Source organism: Lacerta agilis, chromosome 8, assembly GCF_009819535.1.
Source record: "Lacerta agilis isolate rLacAgi1 chromosome 8, rLacAgi1.pri, whole genome shotgun sequence".
In the NCBI taxonomy this organism is placed as follows: domain Eukaryota; kingdom Metazoa; phylum Chordata; class Lepidosauria; order Squamata; family Lacertidae; genus Lacerta; species Lacerta agilis.
The window spans coordinates 22,465,398-22,484,870 of record NC_046319.1 but is presented as its reverse complement, the minus strand read 5'-3'; the positions used below and the strand labels follow the sequence as shown (position 1 = coordinate 22,484,870).

Sequence of the window (19,473 nt, the reverse complement as noted above, 5' to 3'; positions counted from 1 at the left end):
GATGGATTGGTTTTTATTTCTCCTGCTTCCTTCAAGGGGCCGCTTTCCTTCAGGTGGAATGGCAACAAGCTTTGAGGTCCTTATTGGGGAGAAAGCTGGGCGGTGAACATGCCTGATAACATTCATCAGACAATAGGTTGCTGCATTTTCCATTCTTTCAGATGGGGAACTGAGGCAAATAACGACTTCTCTAGGCCGCAGAGTCAACTGAAGCCAGGGGTGGTATTTGAACCCCTGCTGATGGTGTCCAATGCTAGTCCTACTCAGAGTAGGCCCATTGAAATTAACAGACATGAGCAATTTAGGTTCATTAATGTCAGTGGGTCTACTCTCTGCATAGGTCTTAGTTGAATACCAGCTCACATCTGCCCTGTTTACACTTAGCTTCCTGTCTACTAGGTGGCATTGGTTACAGGACTTTGTTGGAGGAAATAAGACAGTATCTGATGGAGCGGCACATGGTTGTTCTCTGGTTCCTACGAAGCTAGCCTTTGCTGAGTGGTGCCTTTCCAATGTTTTGAGCTACAATATGGCCGTGACAGCTGGGGATGATGGGAGTTGTAGTCCAAAACCTCAGTTGGGCACCTCGAACCACTCACAGCTCCACACTTCCAGTTCCCAACTGAAAGCCACCTCATAAATAGGGGAGGCCCTCCTACCTCACCATGGGGCCCTGCCTGCTTGCCTGGTCTTGGCTGTCCCACATGCAGCAGGCATTGGCCACCAGGGCTGAGAGTCCCTTGGCGTCCATACGACTCCTGCTCTTATTTCTTCTCTCTGTGGCAAATGCCAGTCACTTTGTGGGGCAGGAGGAGGAGGGAGCCCCCCAGAGGAGGCAGCCAAGAGTGGTCCAAGATTGACTCCTCCTGACCCCCATTCCCTGCTCTGCTTGCTTTTTTCCTCTCCAGGGGGGCGTGAAGGTGCTGATCACAGGGCCCTGGCAGGAGGCCAGCAATAACTACAGCTGCCTGTTTGACCAGATCTCAGTGCCGGCCTCCTTGATACAGCCGGGGGTGCTGCGTTGTTATTGCCCAGGTGAGAAATCCAGGAAAGTAAGTGTGTTGGGGGGGGGGTGTGAGTGAGTGTGTTTTAAAGCCCCTGTGCTGGAAGCGTTGCATCAGAAAGAGCTGGGACATCTTTACACAATTGTAATCCTTGCTTCAGAACTCAGGAGTCACTCTGCTGCAAAGTTCAAGCCTTTGGCTTCCAACCACAGCATGCCAGGTTCCTGGAAACCTGTGAGTTGGGGAGGAGTAAAGAGGCCCTCCCTGCCATTTGTTTCCAGCATCTGTTATTTGTAGGTACATGGCCTCTGAGCATGGAGGTTCAATTTGACTGTCATGTCGGTAGATCTGTCTTCTGATCTGTTGCTTTTCATATAGATTTTCCCCCATCTGCTGCTGCCGTCCCAGTTTTAGCACATTGTTTAAGTTGTCCTATTGTCCAGTTTGTTGTTTAAATAGTCATGCTGGCCACATGACCCGAAAAGCTGTCTGCGAACAAATACAGGCTCCCTCGGCCTGAAGCGAGATGAGCGCCGCATCCCATAGCCAAGTTTCACTGGACTTAACTTTCCGGGGGTACTTCACCTTTACCTTGCCACCTTGCAGCAGACAAAGAGCCAGCCTCTGCTTCCAGAAAGGGCAGGTGGTGGGGAGGAGAGGGGGTCGCCACAGTCCTCAACACACTGAGAAAGGTGTGTTTTGCAGGTGCCCAGTGAAGGCTTCCGTGTGTTGGGATCACTTTCTTAAAAGCCACCGTCTCCGTTTGCCTTTCAGCTCATGACACGGGGCTCGTCACTCTGCAAGTGGCCTTCAACAACCAGATCATCTCCAACTCGGTGGTCTTTGAGTACAAAGCACGGGCACTGCCACCCTTGCCTTCCTCTCAGCACGACTGGCTGTCCCTGGATGGTGAGAAATGCAAACATGGCTCCCAGAGTGGTGGGTGGTCTTGGGGGCAGGAGGTCAGACTGTGGAGTGGGGGCTCCAGTCTCCTGAAGATGGGGGAAATGTCAGGCTTGATCGCTGGTGAATCCCTTCCTTGCAAGTAGAGCTGTTGCCTTCAGTTTTGTCTTGTAAAAGATACCTTAACCAGCCCATCCACCAGCAGGTCTCGGCCCCTGTTACTCTGGAGCACTCCCGAGTGATAAATCTCCTTCCAAAGCAAGCCCAGAATCTAAGAATGATGTATAGAGCCAGAAGTGACTGCAAGGGCAATCACAAGTGTTTCTGGGGTACTTCAGAACTCTGAAGCCCCAGATGTGCTCCATCAGTAACAGGGATGCCACAAGTTCTAGGATAGCTCAGTTGGTAGAACATGAGACTGTTAATCTCAGGGTTGTGGGTTCAAGCCCCACGTTGGGCAAAAGATTCCTGCATTGCAGGGGGGGTTGCACTAGATGATCCGAGTGGTCCCTTCCAACTCTACAATTCCATGATTCTATGATTTCAAAAACAGTGCCTCCCCTAGGCCACCACATCCACCAGCCTTCCAAAGCTTTGTGCCCTCCAGATTACTGATGCTGGCCTCCAACTCAGAGCGACCCCAGCAGCTAGCATGACCAGTGGTTAGGGAATGTGAGGAAGGTTGTAGCCCAAACATTTAGAAGGCACCAGCTTGGGGAAGGCTGTGCAAATGAGCGGGAGGATGGCAGAGACTCTGCTTCTCCTGCTACCTGTTCCTGTGTGGAAAAAGCCATGCTCGCCAGAGGCTCGGTCTATTAATTTCCTTGGAGGTGGGGAAGCTGACCCAGATTGTTCCCAGGCGACTCTTCAAAGAGTTCCACCTCCAGCTGACTCAGGCAACCTGGATTTTTTGTAGCTTACAGGGTGAAATAGGGGATAATGAAACTGCACTGCTCAGGTTTCCTGGAGGAACTGAGGCTCACCAAGCTAAAAGATGTGAGTGGGAGAGATGGAGGGTGCTACAGAGATCCCCTTTCTCCTACAGGAGAGGATAGGGCACCATTCTGATTCCATCTAATCAAATTTTATTGGCTCCGTTTGCACTGGGCTAGTGGTGGGGCATTCAAATGCGACAAAAATCAAAGCCATAAAAGTCTGCCAAACAGCAAAGCAGGTCAAAGACAATCCAGGGAGCTTTCTTTTCAAACACCTCCAGCAAATCCAGGAAACCCGACTTGCTAGCAGTGAGGAATACCTGCCCGGGGAGGGAGACACCTGGGAGGAGGTGCAGCTCCTGCAAAGCAGCTCTGCTTTGGGGCTCTGAGTTGTCTCTGGGCTGCATCACTCCAGACATTTCATGGGGGAGCCACGTAACTAAATGACCCTGCATGCCAAAACAAACCTTCCATGTGGAAAATTGTTGGGGAGAAGAAGGGCTCTGACCTCCTTCTGCAGACATTTCTTCTTCTTGGGGAAGGCTCAGTTAATCAGAGGATCCCTCAGGTTCATTTAATCATGCAATCTGATGTACAGTACTACATAGCCAAGCATAGCTGCGATGCCTTAGCTAAAGCTAGGCCACTATCCTTGCAAGCGTGAGGGCTGCTCAAAGACACAATAAGCATTTGCAAATGATGCAAAACTGTGAGGGAAAGCTACTATCACTGCAGACCTTGAGAAAACAGGAAACTGGGCCAAAACTAATAAAAAAGAATTTTACAGCAACAAATGCAAAGTTCTATATTTAGTGAGGTGCACCCTGAGGTTTTGTTGTTGTTGTCCTTTGGGGGCAACCTGCCTTGGCAGCAATACATGTAAAAAGGATCTCAGAATTGTAATCAGCTACAACCTGAACATGAGCCAGCACTGTGATATGGCTGGGGGGGAGGCAAATAATTTTAGGCAACATGAATAGGAGGATCATAGTTTCCAAGTCCTGGGAAGTAATAGTTCTAATTTATTTAGCAGTAGTCCAACCTGGTCTGGAGGACTGTGTCCACGTATGAGTGCCACGCTCTTAAGAGTGATGTAGACAAGTTGTATTATAGATTTGGGTGGGACCTTGGAAACACGTGATGCCTGGCTCAGTGCAGGATCTGCAACAGCAGCATCCTTAGCTGGTGACCGTTCCAAGGAGAGCCCATCTTCTCCTGAGGCAGCCTTCAAAATGGGGAGCGTTTCACACCCTGAAACGCAGGAATGCCCAAAGGGGGAGGATTGCCTTGCCGGCTCTGCTCCGGACGCTGAAGGGGGCCTGCCCAAGGGAAGGCCGTCCCAACGTCGATCCCACCCCAGTTTAGCCATGCGTCCTTGCCGCAGACCCTCCCTTTGCTTCACGGGTGCCCTGACACAAGAGTTGGAGGAGACTCCCGCCAAAGCCCACCCGCAGGGATGGGGGGAGTGGGGGAAGCAGGGAGGCCGAATCCAGGGACAGCAGAAACAACCCGAAGGCAAGCCGGGTGGGGGGGCACTTTTCAGCTCGCGGAGGAGAAGGGAGGAGGACGGCGCAAGGCATAGCGACTTGCAGCTTGCAGGGCGACGGGCGACAGCCAGGGCCGGCGAAGGGGAAAGGCGGGCGGCTCAGCCCGGCGGGAGGGGGGCGGCGTTGCCGCGCGGAGGCGGCTCCAGCCGCGCTTTGTCATAATGCGGAGCGCCCCCTCCCCGGCGGCTGCATTGCGGGCGCAGAGCGGCGGCAAGACCGAGCGAGACTGGCCAGGTCGCTCGCTCTCCGGGGCGAGCGCATCCTCCTTCTCCTCCTTCTCGTGCGCTCCGGCCGGGCATGGCGGGGCCGCGACGGACGGCGCAGGCAAGGCAGGGCTGGGCTGGGCTCCGCGGGCGAGGTGGGCGGCGGCGGCGGCGCGGGGCGTCCCGGGCCGGGCACCTGTTGCGCTGCCCCGACGGCTCCTCATTGGCTCCGGCGCGCGTGTGGCGAGCGGGCGCTCCCCGGCGGCAGCGGGGGCTGATGTCACTTTCCGCGCTGCGGATTGGCCGTGCAGAGGCGGGGAAGGAAAAGGAGGGCTGCCCAAAGAGCCCGGCGGGCTGGCCGGCCGCTCGCTCGCTCGCTCGCTCGGGCTGCGTCCGAAGGGACCCGCGGGCGGGTAAGCTGGCTGGCAGGTAAGTGCGCCTCGCTCCCGCCCTGCCCACTTTTTTTGCGCCACCGCGGGGCCCGCGCGGAAGGTGGGAGCGGACTCCAGGGGAGCGCCAGGCTCGGACGAGGAACGGGGAAAGTTCCCAGCCGCACGTGGGGAAGGAACGCGCCCTCTTCTCCCCCGCCCCCCAGGGAAGTTCCTCGCTATCCCTTACTTCGGGAGGGGGCACAGAAGAGCCGCCTAGAGGCTCCGGAACGCCCACCGCCAGCAGCAGCGGCGACCTCTCCCTCGGGGCGTCCGAAATGTAAGAAAACTTATTTTGAAATGCGGGGGACAGGGAGAGAAAGTGATTTGGAGCAAGAATGTGGTGAAGCCTGCCCCGCCCCTCGCCCCAAGGAAGTGCCAGGCCTCCTTGAACTGGTTGACCCTCGGGGCCGCTTTTTAGACAATAGTGTGATTAGTATACAGCTGGCGGGCAGGTGGTTTTTGCAAACTGTGCTCCCCCAAAATAGGCTACTCAGCCCGAAGAGGTGGCCTGTGGAACCTCCTGTCTTGGTTTGCCACCCTGGAAGTGGAGCGAAATCCCAAGAGAGGGAGTACCCCCCCCCCATCGAAATCTGACAGTGTCAGGGATCTCAGTCCCCAGCTGGATTCATTGTGGGGTATTAGAGATCTGGTTTTCCCCCAGGCAGGTTCATCACTTGATGACCACAATTTAAGGTGGAGCACATGGATTCTCTCCCTTGCTCCAGAGGGCAGGCCCAAAGGCCAAGGGTGCAAATGGGAAGGAGGAATACCCTCATGGTACAAGCTGTTCCACTGTGGAAGCAAGGCAGCCTCTGGGGGTGATGTGCTCTATCTATCCTGTTAGGGTACTGTCATGGGTGCTGTAGTTGCAGATCCCTGCCTTGCACAAGGTTGGGCTAGATGTTCTGCAACTCTTTCATTCTATAATTATGCTGTACAGCAAGGTCCTTTCCCTCCAGGCTGCAGATATTAAGCCCTCAAACATGTGGGTGATGCCTGGAAGAATCTGGGGTAGGGGAGTGGCCAACTAGGTTATATTTATTCGCTTGTCAAATTTCTGTCCCCCAGCACCACCAAGATCCCAGGGAGGCAAACAACAAAGCAGGAAGACAGTGCAGTTAAAAATAAGATGAAACTTATTTAAAGCAATTAAGGACATCTGAAAACCACAGCTAATTTCAAGCTTGCTGGAATCAGAATTTCTCAGCTATCAAATAGAAATGTTTTTAAACTCCTCCTAAATGTTAGTATTGAAAGAGACAGAGGCATCTCACCAGGGAGAACCACAGATGGGGAACCACCACCAAAGGGGCCCTGTTGCTGGTCAGTGCCAGTTGAGCAACTACCAGAAGTGGCAGCGCCAATTGTAGGGCTTGAGATGGTTGATATTTGCAGGGGGTCGGTACTTGGGTCCTGGCTGTTTTGGGCAGCTAGGACAGCACTTTCAGGACTGGTGATGCTTGGCCCCTTGAGGCTGCCCCACACACCAATCCAGCAGCTGCATTCTGCATTTGAGTGTCAGTCTTCCGAAGGCACTACCCTGTTTCTCCTAAAATAAGACATAGCCATAAAATAAGCCATAGCAGGATTTCTATGCATTTGCGAAATATAAGCCGTTCCCCAAAAATAAGCCATACCCCGAAAATAAGCCATAGTGCCATGGTACCTCCCATTAAAACAGCCTGGAGAGGCGTGGCTATGCAGCGTACCGATGCGACACGGTTAAAATAAGACATCCCCTGAAAATAAGCCATACTGTGTTTTGTTGAGCGAAAAAAAATATAAGACGGTGTCTTATTTTAGGAGAAACACGGTAGTACCCTATATATAATTCCTTTCCTATTCCCCCACCCGAGAGAGAAGCAGAGTCAGTGACTCAAAAGTAACATTGGTTGGCCGAAGGGTTTCTACATGAAATCTGGGCAAGCAAGATGCATTGTGACATTTCAAGGGCAGAAGCATCCTGAGAGTGCAGAGTAGGGTCAGTGGTGGGTGTGGCTTGTGCAGAGACTTATGTGGGGCCCTTTTGGTGCCAGATGCACCAAGAGGGCTGCACAAGTCTCCTAGGCCTGAGGTTCCTCACTGTTTCACTGAGGCCTTTGGAAGGATGCAAGCTGGCTGTCCTCAGTGCCTTGGTGTCCAAAGATAAACTCCTGCGACCTGGAGGTCCCATTTAGCCTACATGCCTGCTAGCTGTTGTTGGGTCTATCCATTGGAAGGTGCCAACAGGGCCAAAGACCCTGGGCATGCATTGCTTTCTTTTTTAGAATGTTTAAATACAGAAGCTGATTCTGTTTTGGGTGGTTGAGAAAACCCAAGAAAGCACTCAGAAGCAGGACAGTGTGATGCAAAAGAGCAGAAGAAGAATTGCTAGCATATTGATTCCCCCCAGATTCCTTCACACACATCCTTGTGGTTACAGACTTCTGAAGACTTGGGACCCTTTTGACAGTGGCTTGCCTCTCCCATTTTGCTTTTGCTCCCCATGGCGGGAATGGGGATACCTCTCTGATTCACACTCTTTCTCTTTGTTTCTCTCCTGTGTTGCCGCAGAGAACCAGTTCAGGATGTCTATCCTGGAGCGACTTGAGCAGATGGAGCGGAGGATGGCCGAAATGACTGGGTCCCAGCAGCAGCAGCACAAGCAAGGCGTAGGTGGTGGTGGGGGCAACGGCAGCGGCAATGGAGGTAGCCAAGCACAGGTACATGCTGAGCCCCCTGGCTGTGTTCCTGGGTGCCCCACAGGAGTACTTTACGTTCAAGAGGCTTTTGCAGTCTCTTCAGTCTTTTGTGCCACTCTAGAGAGGCTTCCTCCTCCCTCTTGGCTTTGAAGTGGCTGCTGGTGGTGCAAAACAAAAAACCACCAGCACAAACTGGGAGGAGGGGAACATTTAAGGTAGAGGCTTTGTGCTCCATGATGCTGGGCCAGCCACCGTAGGTCACTGGTAGAGCCCCTCCTTTTATGCTGAAGGTTCCAGGCTCAATCTCCCATGGTATCTCCAAGGTGGGGCTGGAAATGTCCCCTGCTTGAAACCCTGGAGAGTTGCTGCCAGTCAGTGTAGACAGTACTGAGCTAGATGGACCAATGGTCAGACTCAGCAAAACGCAGATTCCTATTTATCTTCTATGTTCAGTGTTGATGAAGAAGATGCACAGTCCATTTTGGGTGCAAAATGCAGACCATTGGTTCATTTAGCTCAGTTTTGACTGTTGGTGGCTCTCCACAGTTTCAGGGAGGTTGTTTTTTTTCCTGGAGATGCCATTGGTAATTGAACCAGGAGCCTTCTGCATGCAAAGCAGCTGCTTTAGCACTGAGCTATGGACCTTCTTCAGTTTATCAATTTCCCCTTGAAGACAATGAGTAAGGAGAGATATGTGCTACTATGTAGAAATTAAAGAAGCTAAAATGCTCAGAAATATTGTAGTTAGTGTAATTGGTTGCTCATTCTGAAGAGGGAAAATAATGCATAGGCTTAAAAAAAAGCAACAACAACAACCAGAGTATCTTCCGCATTAGCTCCCTGGGCCCTTCCCAGCTGTATTCTTGGGGAAGGCTGAAATGGTCCTGAAGACAAGCACAGGGAGTGTCCTAGCTGGCAGCTTGGTCCTTTCTCACTAGCTCAGACTTGCACTTCCTTGTGTTTTCCCTTGTTTGAGGGACACGACCCATTCATAGCACAGAGCCAACAAGCCCCAGCTGTTTGAGGACAGACTCTTCCCCCCTTCAAGCTGTCATTTGTTCATGGCAAAATCCATTAAGAAGCCTTAGACTCTGCTCTCTCTCTCTGCCCACACTGCTTGACTTGCTCTCCTGAAAGCTAGCCCCTGAGCCCAGCGCATCTCTCCCTTGCAGTGCGTCTCGGGGGCAGCCACCTTGGGGAACTGCTTTGAGAGCCGTGTGGTGGTTGTGTGTGAGAAGATGATGAGCAGGGCCTGCTGGGCCAAATCCAAGCACCTCATCCACTCCAAGACCTTCCGGGGGATGACCCTCCTGCACCTGGCAGCAGCCCAGGGCTATGCGACCCTCATCCAGACTCTCCTCAAATGGCGGTAAGAGCCTGGGGGTGCAGGGGCAGGCTCTGGGTGTGGGCACTTGGCTATGCCACTTACATAGGAGGAGGCAGCTCCTGGTGTTCAGGGCTGTCCTGGGGACTTGGTAGGAACCCCTTAAGGGCTGTTGAAGCCCTCAAGTGACTAGTTGACTATCCCCTGTGCAAATGATTCCTCCCATTGCTGTGGTAACTGTATCTTCACAGTACATGGGTGCAATCTCTTATTGGATCCAAATAAGCAAAAAAAGAAACTCTTAAATCCCTGAGCACCATGGGTGTGTGGCCTTTGCCACTTGGGGAAGCTTGATTGAAAGTCACAGTGTGTCTGGAGTGTGGGAAACTGTCTAGAATTGAACTATTTTGGATGAAGATTGGGCAGCTATGGGAGAAAAATCATTGTAAAACAAATTCTGCAAGACTAAAATAAAATTCTTTGAAAATAATACAAAAAATGACATTTAATGCCTTTAAAAAGGCACTAAAATCCTACTCAGCTGCTTGCTACAGGGGATGTCCAGTTCATGGTTCCTTCACACACATGTGGTGGTAAAGTGTCAAAGTTGCCCAGTTCTGGGATGAAATATTTATAGAAGTAACAAAAATACTGGGAAAACCTGTAAAAAAGAAGAAGAAAGAAACCACTAGAAATAGCATTGTTAGGTGTATTCAGTGGAGATGAACTAAGGTTTAGTAAATGGCAGCAAGAACATTGCTAGCCAGAAATTGGAAAGAAACAAAATGTTTAAATGTATTAAAATAGTACAGTGTAATTTGGGAAATGGCACTTTCTGTTTAAAAAAACAACAACTATAAAAAACATTTTTGTTTATATTGACATCTGCAACCTTCAGACTCTCTCCACTCCAGTGCTTATACAAACTTTACTGTTATTATTTAGATCTAAACTATGCCTTTAGGTGGGGTAAAAGGGGGGGTGCTAGGAAGGATGTTTAGTTTGTAATTTCCCCCTCTTCAATATGTAACTCAAAAGTACAATTTTTTTTTGCAAGTAACTTAAAAAAAAAACACCACCGTCAAGCTGCCACCCACATTTTCTTTGAGGGAAAGATTCCCCCCCCCTCCCCTGAGTAAACAGCCACAAATGACTACTCTCCTTCTTGGGCCCCCAGGACCAAGCATGCTGACAGCATCGACCTAGAGCTGGAAGTGGACCCCTTGAACGTGGATCATTTCTCCTGCACGCCGCTGGTAAGTAGCCCTGCCCTGCCCACGAGGTGTTCAAAGTCGCTTTTCTTTGCAGCTTGTGGTAACCAGGGAGAGGGTGGTATGAGTTTTCCATTGGGATCCTTGCACAAGTTTTGCATCCTTAACATGCCACTCCCTTTCCCTGAGCATATGCGATAGTGTAGGCTTGCAAGCTGTGTCCAACTCCAAGAGACTTGAATGTGAAACAATGGAGCTGTCCTATGGTGCACACACCAAAACTTGACAAGCCTACAAACAGATAGTTCTGTGAGTGGGTCCTGTACTCTGCCACAGTCCCCTCTTCTTTTCTTCCTTGCCCACCCAACCTCTTTTTTCTTCCAGATGTGGGCATGTGCACTGGGCCACATGGATGCAGCTGTGGTCCTTTACAAGTGGGACCGCCGCGCTATCTCCATCCCCGACTCCCTCGGGAGGCTCCCCTTGGCTATTGCTCGTTCTCGGGGCCACGTGAAGCTGGCTGAGTGCCTCGAGCACCTGCAGCGGGAGGAGCAAGCCCAACTCAGGCAAACCCCCCGGATCCCCTGTCCTTCGCATGAGGAACCCAGCAGTGAGAACTGGATCGCCCAGTGGCACAGTGAGATGGTAGCCTCTCAGGAGCCCCAGAAGGGAGTCACCGTGATTTCCAATTCCAATACAGGTAGGATGTTTGGTGTGGTTTGTTTGTTTGTTTGTTTGTTTGTTTGTTTGTTTTAAAGGCCTCCATCACATTCCTTGGAGAAAAGGTTTGGCCCATTCTCCTCCTCCTTCATTTGTTTCCCAGAAACTTAGGATGATCACACAGTGGCTAATTTTGGACGTCAGTATCCTGGCTCAATAAGCTGAGCTACGCACAAACTTCTACCTGCTGGCTCCATCCACTTCTCTCTCCTGCTCTTGCTGCACACCATGAAGACTTCCTGGGTTAATCATTGTTTCCTTTTCTGTCCAAACCAGGAAATGCTGGTTACTAGGGTGGGGGCACACCAGGTTTTGAGACAAACTTCTACTGTGGTTTCAGATCCTGGTTTGTGCCAGCCCTGGCAACCATGGTTTCCTGGTTTATATGGAATGGGCAGCTATGGTTACTTTACCCCTGGCATCTGGTACTGAGGAGGGAAGAACCAGTGCAGCAGCAGAACACAGGCACAAGGCCCCCTATGTACCCTAGCTTAATGAGTTCTGTTCCTCCTGTGCAGGTGATTGAGTCTTCTTGGTTTATCACAACTAGACCCTTGCCTTCCTGCTATGATCTAGAAACAGACTTAGGATGAGGCCAGTTTAGAGACCCGTTTTGCTCCCTCCCAACAGTGTCCACCAAATGTGCCCTTTTACACAGGGGTGCTATTCACATATGTGGGGAAACTAAGGTGCCTGCCCCCTCTGTCATAAGGAGGGGGCCTGTGTGCGTCTCCATACAGAGCTGATGCAGAGGTGCTCTGCTGTTCCCCACCTTGGGCACTTGCTTGCCAGGCCTCCAGAGCCTCATGGTCCCTTTGGCAGAGTGGACGCAGGGCGCATTTCATGGGAGCAGCGCATGCACATGCATACTCGCATGGCTGAGTCCTGACTTGTCTTTTGTTTGATTCCAGAGCTGAGGCGGCCCCGGTCCGAACCCTCCAGTTACTACAGCAGTGAGAGCCAGAAGGAGTACCCTGCACCCAAAAAACACAAACTGAACCCCGACTACTTCTCTGCTCGGCAGGAGAAGCTTCTTTCCACCGCCCTGAGCCTGGAGCAGCCGAGTGCCCGGAAGCCAAGCTCCAGTGCTAAGCAATCCCTCCCAGAGACAATCAGCCCCAGGCATGGGGTGCGGGACTATGCGCGGGAGCTTGTCTCCGAAGTAGCTGGCTACCACAGCTCCGGCACACAGGCAGGGGCCAAGTGGAGCCCAAAGGAGGCGTATATTGGCGTGCCTGCGATGCAGGTGGCAGGCAGCCCCAAGGGGCTGGCACTGGGGAAGGACTCAGGGGCCCAGCAGCTCCATCCGCGGGAGCAGATGAGCGTGCTGATGATGGCGGAGCGGGAGGTGGCTGACGCAGAGCTCCTCTCCTTCCGGGACGGCACAGAAAGTGAGGACTGCTTGCATCACATGGATGACCTGCAGGTGAGCCTTCATAAAACACACACCGGGGGAGTGAACCGTCCAATATCAAAAGCACTGCAAACAAAACAATCATTAAAATGACTAGCTATGCAAGAGGTAGTTTAAACATTAAAAAAAACTTCATGAAAAAGCTGGAAGTGAGAATGCCATTGCCAAATCTCTGCTGGAAGAGTGTTCCACAGCATGGAACCTGCTGCACTTAAACTCCCAATTTTTGGTTGAGGCCCATAGGGCTTCTGTAACATGGGGGGCAACTAGCAGTGCTCACCTGGATAATCTCAGTGATCAGGCTGGGATATATGAAGGTTCAGACAGTCCTTAAGGTACCCTGGGCCCAAGCTGCTCAGGGTGTTGTGTATCAGCAGAAGAACCTTGAACCTGGCCTGGAATATAAACACTTGAAATAAATAAGGATGGGAGGAAAGAATGGGTGTCTATTAGCAGCTATGTGAGTGTAAAGGAGGGTGAGGGGTCTGCCCACCACTGCATGTGGTCCTCAGTAGAGCAAAAAAGGCCAAGGTGGGTCAGGCAACATTCCCTGACCATTTAAAAACTTCCATGTCACCCCTCCTTGCTATTCTGAGGGCCTGGGAGGCTCTGCTTTTATGGCTGACTATGAGCCCTATCAGGGAACCCAATTCCCTCAGCCTTGCTTGTATGATAAACACAGGTTTGGGTAGCTGTGCTGCTTTCATTTCCTGCTGCCACCAACACACTCAGAACAGCTTTCAAAACCTCCTAGTAGCTGATGATATAGCCAGCTTAGGGGTGAAGTGGACATTTACACTAGAGACAGGATGAACTCCTAAGATGGCTGGTGTCTTAAGGGGAATGCTGTGTGCATGAGGGAAATAAGGATATTTGCACAGGGGTCTTAAAGGTGCTTGTTGACACTTTCTGAAGGCTCACGAAGTGCTGCTGTTGCTGACCCCAGCCTCTTTCACTTCAACCCAAATTCCCTAAGCATCCACCACAGACAAATTTGCCCACCACTCACTCCAGCTCCTGGGAGCAATCTGTACTCCTGGCTGTTTGGTCAACTTCAAAAACCCGCTTGTGGGAAGACCTTGACACCGGGCAGCCTCTCAAGCTAACTCCCTTCCCTTCATTGTCATCAAATGAGTATTAATAACACACTGGGCAATAGTATTTATGCCTCAGCTTTCTTTCTCTGGTCTTTTCTTCACACACCTCTTATCGACTCCCCGTTTCCCTCAACTGTCAAAATTCAACAGACTCTTTCTTAAAACCCAACCTGCATGATACATTTAAAGCACCAGAATGTGACTTTAAACAGGCATAGCTTCTTCCCCCAAAGAATCCTGAGAACTGTTAAGTTTGATAAAAGTGAAGAGAGTTATTAAGACACCCCTTTCTCCCTCTTTCAAAGAGCTTCAATTCCCAGAGTTTTCTTGGGAAGAGGAATTGACTCTTAAACTATTCTGGGAATTATAGCCCTTGGAGGGGAATAGGTCTTCTGACAACTCTCTGCAGCCTTCACAAGCTGCAGTTCCCATGATGCTTTGAGTGAAGCCATGACACTTTAAAATGGTTTAAATGTAAAGGGCAAATGGGGCCCAACTGACGTTTAATTCCCAACTGACGAGAATCTCCAGCCAATCAGAGTGCTGTCAGCCACACAGACCAATCAGAATGAATTTACCTGAACCAAGCATAATAAGATTCTCTTGTCAACACCAGCTACTGCTAAACAGGCTTGCAACGTCCTGTAATGGGACAAGGCCTTGACCTTTGCCAATTGCAGAATACTTTTTACCTTCAAAACCCAAGCACAAGCATTTTATGTAAAGCGTTCCTCCTCGGTCTGACAGGAGCAGGTTCTCGGACCCGACAGGAAGGGAGGTGGTGAGAAGTGCTGTTCTCGCTTTGCCTCCACCCACGTGCCCCTGAAAACCTTTCCTTCTCACTTCACAGGTGACCATGATGACTCTGGCAGAGCACATCATCGAAGCGACCCCAGAGAGGATCAAGCGGGAAAACTTTGTGCCAATGGAGGCGCCACCAGCCGAGAGGACGGAGAGCGCCACCATTAGCACTTCAATGAGCTGGCTGGCCAGTTACCTCGCAGATGTCGACCATTTACCAAGTGCTGCTCAAATAAGGTCTGTGGGCTTGTATTATTACCAGGACTGGTCGAGCTTGTGATGCCCGCTGGCCCATATTGACTTTTCTGGCCCTCACCTTGCGAAATTGAAAACCCACCAGGCAAGAGGGGGGCTCCTTGTTGCTGCTGATGCTGTCATATGGGGGGGGGAAATCTCCTACCCAGTACCCAGCTGTTAGATGCTTTAGTTCATTTCTGAATTTTGGGTTACAGCAGCTAAAATTAATCCACTTTGTTTTTCTGAGTCAAGCCAGTAAAGGTTCAGAACACCCCTGAAACAGGTTCCATTCAGGTTCACTGGGTGTGGAGCAAGTTAACTAGTTACAACAAAGTTTCAACCCTTAACCCTCAAGTACTGTACTGTGAAATAAACATCACTGGAATGCTAAATAGTAAGCTTGCAGCATGTTTTCATGCTGTTTCAACAAGGGTTGGCACATTCTGGGTCACCAAGACTTAACCCTTGCCTCAGAGAGGGTGAGCGTCTTCTCCCTGACCTGAAACACAGCACTAAGTCATGAACCAGCTGAAGCACCTCTGCCATCATGGTCCAGTCCATGAGTGAGAATGGTATTTTGGTCAATGAGTTAACACCGCCTCCCAAATAAAGAACCCTCTGAAGTGTAGTTTAACGGTGCTGGGAATCATAGCTGTGTAAGGAGGTAAGCTACAGCCCGATGATTCTTTGGGGAAACTGTGCTTCCACTGTATGGCTCGGATGTGACCAACTCACTTGTCTCTCCCCACCCTTAATCTGAACCAGATCCTGGATTTGTTATTTGTCTCCAGCCAGCCAGCATGTATTGGTGTTTGTGCAGCTATGACCCTCTTCCCCGGTGCCTCTTTTTGCAGAAGCCTGTACATTGGACCCCTGACCCCTTCTTCCAACACCAGCCTGAGCCCTGCAAGCTCACCAGTCAATGAAATGGCTTTTGAGAAGCCCAGCCTCCCTTCGGCAACAGACTGGACAGAATTCCTAAGCGCCTCCACCAGCGAGAAAGTCGAAAACGAGTTTGCGCAGCTGACCCTCTCCGATCACGAGCAGAGAGAGCTCTACGAGGCTGCCAAGCTGGTCCAGACGGTCTTCAGGAAATACAAGGTGAAGGGCAGAAGTCACTGTTGGTAGGGGTGGGTGCAGGGAGATGGCATCAGGGGTGCGTGGAAGTCTCCCAACCTCCCTTGGGAATCAGTGGCACTCCGATGCCAGCTGACAGAAAGAAGTTATTTTAGAGCACAGTGGCAAGTGAAGTGGAAGCCCAGGGCTGGTGTTTGGCACATGATTGTCCAATCTGCCCCTGCATGTGTTGAAGGAGGCAGCAACAAAAATGGCCCAGGAAGGTTCAAGGGAGGTGCCCTCCTCCACTGCTGATGCTGCAAATACATTGTTTAGTTTCAGGTGGGTAGCCGTGTTGGTCTGCCATAGTCAAAACAAAATCGAAAATTCTTTCTAGTAGCACCTTAGAGACCAACTGAGTTTGTTCCTGGTATGAGCATGCACACGAAAGCTCATACCAGCAACAAACTCAGTTGGTCTCTAAGGTGCTACTAGAAAGAATTTTCGATTTTGTATTGTTTAGTTTGTTCTATGTTCTCCTGTAGTGTTTGTTTCCCCACTACAAAACATGAGCTGCCACTGGCAGGAGCAGGAAAATGCACTTCATGGTTGTGTCAGGTGATGCTCTAGATGCTTCTGCATTGGGCAGCCTGATGTTCTTTGCCACACTTCTTTCCATGCTTTGAGTTCCAGTTCTCACAGGGTGCTTCTCTGAGGTATTCAGGGAATAATCTACAACCTTGACACAGTTGCACTTGTGTGCTGTAGCACTCAGGTCCTGCTTGCAGTCCCATTCCCTCTACCATTTGTCCCCTTCCCTTGCAGGGACGCCCCCTCCGGGAGCAACAGGAAGTGGCCGCTGCTGTCATTCAGCGTTGTTACCGGAAATACAAACAGGTGAGCTGCAGATGGCTTTATCTTGGTACCCTCAGGCAAGTGTGAGAAGCCACCCTGGACTGCTTTGTTTCTTGCAACTCAGCAGAGAGCTACTTCAGAAGTTTCAAAGACAGAGTGTGCCCAATTTTCAGCCTCCACAAGTGAGGGAGCCTGGGTTACTCCTGCTTCCTTTGCCTCACACCTCTTGTGAAAAAATTAAGCATCCCAAAGAGAGAGGCCTTCTGGTCCAACAGCTCATGGCGTGGTCAAACAGTTTCAGCACCATTTCAGACCACGGGTTGGGGTGGGCTTCAATAGCATGACACCTTTAAAAAAAGCTTGCTAGACCTCAGTCCTGTTCATCCTTTCCTCCACCTGAAGCCTCAGAGTAATCCCCCAGATCAGTGTGTTGAGTCAAACTTCTGTAAATATGTGCATGGAAGCTTAACTTGCATTTTTCTGTATTTGAGTAAATGTATAGATTCAAGGTGGTGGCAAGGTGTGGGAGCTAATGGGCCAGATAGGTTGTGAGGGAAGGCAGGGCCCTCTTTATCTGGAAAGGAATGTATAAGCAGGACTTTAGGAAATCTGCTATCTGTCTGACATGCTAGCCATCTGTCTGACATGCTAGTCCCCAACCCCATTCAGTTCAGCAATCTTCACCCCACCCTGCCATCTGAACAGCCCAGGAACAGTTTCGAACATACGTTGATGGCCTTTTTTTGCCTTGAAGCCCTGAGATTATGGTACTTTTTGAGGTGTTGCATACATCAAGTATGTAGCTGTATTTACTGTAGCCGCCAGCACCCTGCTTTTGTTTCCAAACTGCCATGCTTCGTGCTGTGGTGTCATCATGTAGAGCAGCAGAGGTTATGAGGAGGACTCTAAAGTGTGCACAGCACTTTGGATCCTAGCCATTGTCAACTACTGGTTTTGCTTGAGATTCACCACAAAGAGAGGGTGGGAGCTGGTTTATTTCCATGTTATGTTGCTGCAGCTGTCCCCAATAGCCAATAAAGTTGGGGTATTGCTGTGGTGTTTAACTTTCAAGGCAGGAGAGAGAGAGAGAATCTCCCTTAAAAAAAAGCTGAGGAATGGCTTCCTTCAGAGGCTTGGCAGTTGCCCACATATTTAGGTTGAGTTCTCAACCACCAATGGCAGAGTTTTTTCTGAGGAAATTGGTAAAGCTCAACTCTGCAGGCTCCCAAGCAAAGAGCCCTTTCCCAGCCATCTTACATTCAGCCCACAGCAGGACTCCCCAGGAAATTGCTGCTGCTGCAGTAGCAACTGCACACCCTCCTCCCTCCCTGTTGTGGGTGAACCTGAATGTGGCTGTTGGCTTCCAGCAGCACCCATTTGCTTTGATAGAATCTCTTCTGGAGGCACCCAGACCTCCTAAGGAGGCAGAGCCCCTCACTCTGTGCTGATGATGACTGACATGGCAGGCCGTTGAACGTTAATCTTGTATTTTCTGTTTCTCCCCCTCCCAAGCTTACTTGGATAGCCTTGAAGGTAATGACTGAAAATGCCCAGCATTTGGGCTCATGAGCTTTTCACTTTCATTGCAAGCCAAGGAGAGGGTCTGACCATTTTGCTAGAGCACACGTGGGTCGCATCCTGCTGTGGAGTGTGCATGCCAGCAGTCCTGCTTTGTTATGAATGGCAACCTGTCCCTTATGAAAGGGGCACATTTTCAGGGCCTTACCTGGCACCACAGAATTTGCTGGGGAGGGAGTTACACTTGGGGTGCATGCCGGAGGGAGAGACCGCAAATCACTGCAAAGCAAGGAAGGACTTCTACAAGTAGCTAAATAGGTTAAATTTAAAGTTGTTAAAATCATGAAGTCTAATTTAATTTAATTTGCTTAGCTTTTTCGTTTGTATGTTTTTGCACTCAATGGCCAAAGCTCTGGACGGCAGGGAAAGAAACTGGCTCAGAGACAGCCTGCCCATTTTCCTTTAAGCTTATATAAGTGAAGCGGGCTAGGTGCTTTTTAATTTAAAAATGAAAGCTGAAAATTCAGGGAAGTTGTCTGGTCCCTGGAAGCCCACCTCCAGTTTGGCACACTGGCCTTCCATTCCTACCATTTCACAGGCACACAGAATTTGCCATGGATGGGCCACAATGGGGGCCTGAGTCCTCTCCTAACCCCTCTTTCCCAGCACCTTCTTCTTCACCTACAAGTGTGGTGGCCCCCTAAACTGCTCCCCATATGGAGAAGGTACCAGTTTGCTTCCTTGATTAGGAGAATTGAGAGAGAACATCATTTGGCAGCAGTGCAGATTTGGCAATTGGGGGGGGGGGGAGGTTCAAGCACAATTTGGCGGTGGGTTAGGGTAGAGCAGGGGGAGAGATTCCTCAGTCAGAAACACCAACTGTTCTGTACACTTTGCTGATTTAGAGGCACTCTACCCCCAAGAGGTAGCTTATGCAGCCAGGAAACAAGGAGTGGCAGCTTCATCTTGTCCAGCTTCCCCATTCAGTGACCCATGTGTCAGACAGAGTAGGGGCCAGATCATCCATTGGCCCAGTCTAGCATGGTGGCAAGCCTTGTGTGTCAAGTAGGCACAAAGCCCACTTTTTCTGTGTGGCGCTGATTTGCACATAATACTAAGCCAAGGCTCATGGCTTGTTCCTCTTGACGCCAGGCAGGTTGGAAACCCTAATTGTACAATGCCAAGGGAAAACAGGCATCAGCTCTCCTGTGCATCAGCTGTTGGGTGAGAGAATGAAAGCCTGCTGGATCAGCTGCTTAGGGCTTGCAGACCACTTTGTACAGAGGTTCCCCGGGGCAAGTGGGATAACCCATATGGCATCATTATGACATCATTTGATTGACATGTGGGTTGTCCTCACCTACCTGTCGAAGTTGTTCCATGGGGGCCTGACCCACGGAGCTGGAAATGTTGTCCACCCTTGCAATGGATGCTGCTCATTCATGTTAAATGTGACCAACTGCATAGCATGATGTTTGAATCAGCCCACTATCAGGTTGAAAATTGGTGAAGTATTTGGCCTAATGTGCAGGTTTG

At 50.5% G+C, this 19,473-nt stretch overlaps 1 protein-coding gene across 4 annotated transcripts in view; it reads left to right on the top strand.

The window, feature by feature from the left end:
• The window catches only part of CAMTA1 (calmodulin binding transcription activator 1), a 653,161-nt gene that overhangs the window by 612,007 nt on the left and 21,681 nt on the right, over positions 1-19,473 (top strand). For 2 of the 4 annotated variants that reach the window (XM_033156531.1, XM_033156532.1), the window contains exons 9-19: positions 909-1,035; positions 1,779-1,913; positions 7,577-7,725; positions 8,877-9,073; positions 10,206-10,284; positions 10,624-10,939; positions 11,871-12,385; positions 14,321-14,508; positions 15,363-15,609; positions 16,390-16,461; positions 17,932-17,952. In XM_033156531.1, coding sequence (XP_033012422.1) covers positions 909-1,035; positions 1,779-1,913; positions 7,577-7,725; positions 8,877-9,073; positions 10,206-10,284; positions 10,624-10,939; positions 11,871-12,385; positions 14,321-14,508; positions 15,363-15,609; positions 16,390-16,461; positions 17,932-17,952 — 2,046 coding nt within the window. The remainder of the gene's footprint in view (positions 1-908; positions 1,036-1,778; positions 1,914-7,576; positions 7,726-8,876; positions 9,074-10,205; positions 10,285-10,623; positions 10,940-11,870; positions 12,386-14,320; positions 14,509-15,362; positions 15,610-16,389; positions 16,462-17,931; positions 17,953-19,473) is intronic. The other 2 variants (XM_033156533.1, XM_033156534.1) reach the window with 1 other exon arrangement.